General features: G+C 37.6%; 1 protein-coding gene across 2 annotated transcripts; it reads left to right on the plus strand.

The window, feature by feature from the left end:
- Window positions 1–279: 279 nt before the first annotated feature.
- htatip2 (HIV-1 Tat interactive protein 2) lies at window positions 280–5,571 on the plus strand. 2 transcript variants are annotated; one of them, XM_031323740.2, is made up of 7 exons: window positions 280–617; window positions 1,386–1,575; window positions 1,669–1,776; window positions 2,666–2,803; window positions 2,953–3,014; window positions 3,841–4,080; window positions 5,259–5,571. In XM_031323740.2, the coding sequence occupies exons 1-6, from the start codon at window positions 493–495 to the stop codon at window positions 4,055–4,057; spliced, it is 840 nt and encodes a 279-aa protein (XP_031179600.1). In that variant the 5' UTR covers window positions 280–492; the 3' UTR covers window positions 4,058–4,080; window positions 5,259–5,571. The 2 variants fall into 2 exon arrangements, with proteins under 2 accessions (XP_031179600.1, XP_031179601.1); XM_031323741.2 differs by lacking the exon at window positions 280–617 and adding an exon at window positions 1,128–1,150.
- Window positions 5,572–6,997: the final 1,426 nt, after the last annotated feature.

Consider the following 6,997-nt stretch of genomic DNA (forward strand, 5'->3'; position numbering starts at 1 on the left):
AATGATAGTGAGTATCTAATTAATGAGATCACAATTAACTTCACAACGGGGTAACACCGAATACAACAGGTTGACACTAATTATGCTGTAATGGGCCACGATATAGAAACTAGAGTGGGAGAAATATGAATAGCCTACAGAATAGTGTAGGATTCTTTCAAGTGCGCATGCGCTGTCTACAAAGCGTTGTTTATGGTGGAAAATGAGCATGAGACTCCCCGAGGCTTGTTGAAGTTCAAGCGTCTCTTCCTTTCTGTTGATTTTAGCCTACTATCATATCATATCATATCAAAAATGAACACAGTAGCGCTGTGAACTTGTGCCGTCTGTCGCATTGACAGTCTATGGTCTGTCGTTGACGGTGACGATAGTTTCTATTTTTTTCCTCAGCCTATCACCGAAGCACAAAGAGAGCACCGTCTGTAAAGATGAAGCAACCAGGAAGTGATCCAGCAATTTAATCGTTGCTACCATGGATGTTTAACAATAGCAATGTCTGTTATGCAACTACTGGTCACCACCTTAGGAAAAGCGACCGGGCTCTTGACTGTCTTAATTTGTGTCATTGCAGCGGTTTTGAATTATTTCGACGACCCTGATCCGGTTAAGTACACCAGGTAATGAACAGCAATGAGCAGCGGTTGTCTCCCTAGTTTTTCTACCAGCTAAACTTGACACATAACGTTACAAGCGTTAATTACATGTCACGTAATGTTAGCTAAATGCAAATATAGGTAATGTTTAATGTTGGCTACAATGGTCCCATATCTGTAGAACACTGACTGTTAACGTCTGAGAGAGGCAAAGATTTACTTAACCTAAGAACGTAATTAACGTCCTCATGGGTAATCAAAGAGCGAACGTCAAACCAAACGGGCATTTAAAGTTATTTTTCTTTTTTTTAAATGCATACATACCTCGTAAAACAAAACTACGACTGGATTCGGAATTATATGCATTCTCTCATAAATTCGTCATGAATTGCATCCACTACATACTAGTTTTTAATAATTAATACACTCGATGCCGACTTCCAACGTCGAAACATTGCTGTCAATTTCCCTCTGTCCTAACACAGTGCTAGCGTACCTGAAGATGGCACTACTTATCATGATAAAGCAGTCTGAATTTCCTTTTTATGCCGAAATGAGTACGTAAAAACATGCCTTATGCCAAAATAGTAAACAATGTTTGCACAGCTCGATGGTGTTTTTTGCCTCCAACGGCGCCTTCCAGGCAGCTAACCCTAACCTTAACCCTAAACATAACCATTGCCGCGCTGCCTGGGAGGAGACGTTGGATGCAAAAAAACACCAAAGACCGTTTGCACATTGCCTGCATAACATTCATATGTTTACCAACAGTCTATTTTTTTTGGCACACAGCATGGCCGAGGACATGAAGACTCTGGAGGAAAACTTCCAGCAGCAAAATAAAAGCTGTTTCATCCTTGGTGCCTCTGGGGAAACGGGCAAGATGTTGCTTCAAGAGCTGCTGGGGCGCAACATCTTCTCCAAGATTACTCTCATCGGAAGGAGACAGCTCACCTTTGAGGACAAAGCATATGCAAACCTGGTCAGTGGGTTTATTCTCTACTCAGTTGACGACTCCCATTACCTGAGATTCATTATGTCGATAGTGACATTGTTATGTCTTTTATGCCTCGAGGTACAAGAGGTGGTGGACTTTGAGAAGCTTGACGATTATGCTGCAGCCTTCCAAGGCCACGATGTTGGCTACTGCTGCCTGGGAACAACCAAAGCGAAAGCAGGGACTGTAAGTTAAACTTTATAAATCCATATGCGGACACTTCACTGTTGAATCGATTACGATTTTACTGTGGGTACTGTAGAGCACAGTTACCAAAATATAGTATACAGTATTTGTACTGTACTCTTAAAGGAGAATTCCGGCAATTTTTTACGTTAATCTTGATTGCTATAAATACTAAAGTACTAAAGTACTTTCGTTTGAAAATTTTGAAATAAAAAAATATTGTTTTATAGGGATCCCATTTAAATGTGTAAATATGTATATACAGTATATTCACATTAACAGGTAGATTGTTTTTTTTTTATAGAGATTCCATTTAAATTAGCTTTTTAAGAGTTGTGACCAAGACACAGGATGTCCAGAGCAGGACATTTGATAGTTGACAAGTCACAGGGCGGACCAGCTATGTAATAGTGTTGCTGTTTGTAAATTAACTCAATCATGTCTTTAGCATTCTGCAATTTGTTGCAACTTACTGGCCTACATCTATGGCTATACCAAACTGTGATAAGCTTATACTGGCCTAGCCAGTTTATCGAAGCAGCAGTGTTTAGCATTACACTTATGGATGAACAGTATGAAAAGAGAGTGCAACAATAATCACAGCATTACCTCAATATCAATGTTAAAAATGATGAACTCAGTGTTTTTTTTTATTGTTTACACCTTCTCAGGTATTAATATCTGAATATGTGATAGATTCTGGGAAAGTTTTACTTGTCACTTTGACTTAACTGAAACAAAGATATCAATATGATCATTTTGTCACAATATTATTATATTGAAAGAGGATAAAGAATTATTGTCCAGCCAAAATAACGTGACATTATTTATTCACAACATTATTTGTTGATTCCCCCCCATCTTCTGTTTCTTCTCTCTGTTATTTCAGGAAGGATTCATCCGCGTTGATCATGACTATGTTCTAAAATCAGCAGAGCTCGCCAAAGCAGGAGGCAGCACCCAGTTTCACCTGGAGTCCTCCAGAGGAGCTGATAAAAACAGCAACTTCCTCTACCTCAAAGTCAAGGTATCGGTATTTTATTTCCTCCCTCTACTGCATGCCACATACTGAAGTCTTTTTTTTTTTTTTTTAAACTGAAGTATACCCGTGTATATCATTGAACAATAACATTGGGCAATCACTGAAAGATCAAGATGAAATGTTTTTTTTCCTAGGGACAAGTGGAAGCAGATATTGAGGCGCTGGGTTTTGACAGATATGCCATTTACAGACCAGGGTGAGCTATCTATCGTTCTATTTACTCAATTCAATCATTTTATGCGACTTCCAATTCACCAAATGAGACAAGTAAAAAAAAAAAAAAAAAAATCCCCAAACTAAAAAATACAAACATGAATACATGATGTACAAAAGTGTTATTATAGCGTGTGTGTCTTATAGCAAAACTGTTCAACCACATCTTGTCAACTTGACCAATACCAAATATTTGCACAGATGTGCCTGAAAACATGCATCCTCTTCCAACTGAACTGCAGTAAGCTTTGTTAGACGTGTGACATTATCACAAAACACACAACATGCAATGGATCGTGGGAATGTGGAGAGAGATAATTACATCTGATAGCTGCTTGTAGTTCATAATGCTGAGTGGAACAACTTTTCAAGCGATCCCCACTCTTTGCAAAATCTTATAGTATGTGACTAAAAACGGACTTTTTAGATGTGTGGATTATCAGACTTTAGTCCTTTATAAAGTCTTAGTGTATGGTCGGCATAAGTTGATATCTACTCTCTCGAAGAAGAGCATAAACATTACGCTTTACTAATGTTTCATGGACTGTGATTGAGGTTGTTTTGACTCCCCTGCTGCTAATTTGGCAGTTTTGACAGGTTACCACAACTCCATCCAGTAAACAAGGCACTTATGACACCATGCGACTTTTGCCTGAAGTGACATGTTGAGAATCAATGTTGTTAATTACCCCAGTGGAGAAAAAAAAAATACATGTCAAATCTGTTGTATAAAGTGGTTGTTAACCATCAAATAACTCAACCCAATCCAATCTCTAAATCATCAACACCTTTGTGATTTTCTCCAATAGGGTTTTGTTGGTAGATAGGCAGGAGAGTCGGCCTGCTGAGTGGCTCGCCAGGAAATTCTTCAGTGCTCTTTCTGCTGTGTCTTCTACGTCCATGGCCATCTCAATCCAAGCGGTGGCAAAAGCGATGGTGGCAAACACTCTGCTTCAACCTGAGCAGAAGACGGAGATCCTGGAGAACAAAGCCATTGCCAGTCTGGGAAAGAGTGCAGAGACATAAGAGAAAGCAGGAAACATACTGAGGTTAGATATAGAGGTGCATGATATATCGACTCAATATCGTTATCGCGATATCACGTTGCGCAATATTACATCGAAAGTGTCGCGATAAGTATGCGATATATTTCGTCTATTTTGTGGAGCGATGCGTCCCGTCCGTTGGCTGTGTGGCTTAGTTGTGTTCGATTTAAAAGCCCGCTTGAAACGCTATATGATCATCATTTCATTGGCCAGTTACCGTGCCACTTGCAAATGTTAGTGCACGTCAGCGCACGGGGCCACTACGTGACAAACCCTATGGAGCGTACCACGTGTGTGCATATATCAGCAGAGTGACAGTGTAAGTGAAGAAATAGATAGAGACAACAAAACGGAATGAATCAGAGAAGCGAGAGAAAAGTTGTGTCCTGTTCTCTTTATTTATATATTGTATACTGTCCAACCAGTAAAACATGCCCTGTTCTGTAGATATGGTCCTTATGTATTTATTCATGTTGGACCAGTCCAATATGACTGTCAGTTGAAATAAACCTTGTGTTGTAAGAAAACTTGTTTAATTTGTTATGAATCTATTTTGATGCGTTTTTCCCATAACTTTAGTAATTTTACAGATGTTTAAAAATATCGAAATTAATATTGATATCGCAATATTCATAATCGATATCGCAATATCACATTTTGTCAATATTGTGCAACCCTAGTTAGAAACGTATTACCCATTTACACTGATAACACATGATCAAGCAATGTTTCCTGACATGGGACTGACCCATGTTGGACTCCACTCCAATCTGATGATCATTTAGACACAGGACACTGGTGGGGTAGTGCATCACACAAATGGGTGGTTGCTGGCTGTACAGTATTAATACTTTTTTATGGAAGCAATATTTTGTTTTTTTGTCTCCATTTTAATGGTAATGCCCTAGTTCTGTAAACGTAAAAGAGACTTAAATGGCAGTGTGCACTCTTGAATTACTTAGATCTTAGATTCCTTCATGTTTTGGCACAGCCCCCTTACGGCTGTGGTAAAGATTAGAATGGACTCCCCAAACGAAACGCAAAACCGATTTAGCCATATTCCTTTTGCTCTAAAGCTGTACCTGTGCAAAGTTAAGCCAATTCTTTGGACTTCGACAATTCAAATTTGACTGTGACTTTCTGTGTGACCTGTCCCCAAACATTTTCTTTCTTTTCTTTTCAGGTAATTTCAACAGGTATACAGAGAGGACTACATACTGCAAACACTATTTACATCATCATCATCATCATCATCATCATCATGTCAAAGGATTTTCACATTACTTGATCTTAAAATTGTATTTGGGTTTCACTTCTTGGGTCTTAAAATGATACTGTTATATTTTCATCAGGGAACTGTTGCAAGACTTTTTGATGTGTGCTCGGAGACAACCCACTGAACAACTGCCTTAAAGTAAATGCTTGAATTTATTTTACACTAAATTAAAAATATTGGATGTCTTTAACCTTTTCATTAAAATATTATAAATATTTCACTGTGCGTGTGTGTTTGATTTAGGAAAATGTTTCCATAATGACTATCCATATTAATATCTGGTGTCTATATCTGTACTATACTACATCTGTGTGGCATACATTGCACACATAGACAATACCTATTGTCTACCTATGTTATATTACAGGTAAGTAACAGTTTTGGATTTAACAGTATCTGTAACATGCAGATACAATGCTATCCGTTGAAGATATGATTTTCTGTTTTTAATGGGATTCCAGCAATGCAACATTTTTGAATAAAATTGGTGAATTAGGGTTTAGTAATTTTGTCTACACGTTTCTAAAACTAAATTGTGTTCCTAGAAGTTATGAATTTAAGGCGTTAACTGCTATACAGACAGTTTGATTTCATGATGAATTTGAACCTATGATCTTACTTTTCTTGGTGAATTTGTTTTCTTGTGAGACAAATCATCTTGGAACCTTCAGAAGTTCAACTATGCATGTGCTAGCATGCAATTTCAAATATCCAGAATATGATGTAAACCCTCAAAACACAACCAGCATGCGTGTTCATATTCAACAACCTCTTGTATGAAGTACTCTTAAGATTTTTTTTTTTTTGTGTGGCATCTTAGGCCTTTATTTGTGACAGGATAGCTAAGACATGAAAAGGGAGAGAGGGGGAATGACATGCAGCAAAGGGCCGCAGGTCGGATTCGAACATGCGGCCGCTGTGTCGAAGACTGAGCATGTGTATTTCAGTTTGTGGGGTGACTTTGTGGATTGGTGTAAACAATGAAATCAAACAGAGCCATAATATTAAACAGTTCAAAAATAAGAAAGATTCAAGAAAACAATACTTGACCATTATAGAAAGGTGACCTGAATATATGAATGGGAATGTACACACAGTGTATAGTTGTATGCTGATTAAGGTATTGATTTATTGTATGACTTACAATTTGTGTATGCTGTATATGCATATCTATTTATAGTAGTAGGGGCAGGACTTTATAAGCAGTATGCTTCTGCCTGCTTCTTCTCCTTCTAAAACTCATCCTGTTTTCTTTTTTTGATGGATTTGGATTGATTTGTATATGATTTTGTTTTAATTTTGTGTTTTTATCAGATTTTTTTTTCTTTTCGTCTTTTATAGTATGTTAATTGTTCAAGATAAATAAAAGAAAACAAATACAGATGGAATAAATGTGTATTGAAGGTAGACCAGATAATACAATCAGACGCAATCAACTTGTGTCCCTAGACTTTATCTCTGTTTTATGTTATTTTCACTTATTTCTTCCATTTTACTGAATTTTATTTCACTATTTTTGTGTTTTGATGTATTTCATTGCTCTGTGAAGCACTTTGAATTTGTGTTTGAGATCTGATGTTCAAATACACTCGCCTTTTCTTTCCTTGATCTAGCAGCGCCGCCTTGTGACTGAATGTGGTTACA

Source organism: Sander lucioperca, chromosome 3, assembly GCF_008315115.2.
Source record: "Sander lucioperca isolate FBNREF2018 chromosome 3, SLUC_FBN_1.2, whole genome shotgun sequence".
Lineage (NCBI taxonomy): Eukaryota > Metazoa > Chordata > Actinopteri > Perciformes > Percidae > Sander > Sander lucioperca.

Bases quoted from the DNA above. Each gene is read 5' to 3' on its own strand.
- htatip2 (XM_031323740.2), top strand. From the start codon at position 493: ATGTCTGTTATGCAACTACTGGTCACCACCTTAGGAAAAGCGACCGGG. The intron at 1,576-1,668 runs GTCAGTGGGTTT...TTATGCCTCGAG, and splicing joins ACAAAGCATATGCAAACCTG to GTACAAGAGGTGGTGGACTT. The intron at 2,804-2,952 runs GTATCGGTATTT...TTTTTTTCCTAG, and splicing joins TCCTCTACCTCAAAGTCAAG to GGACAAGTGGAAGCAGATAT.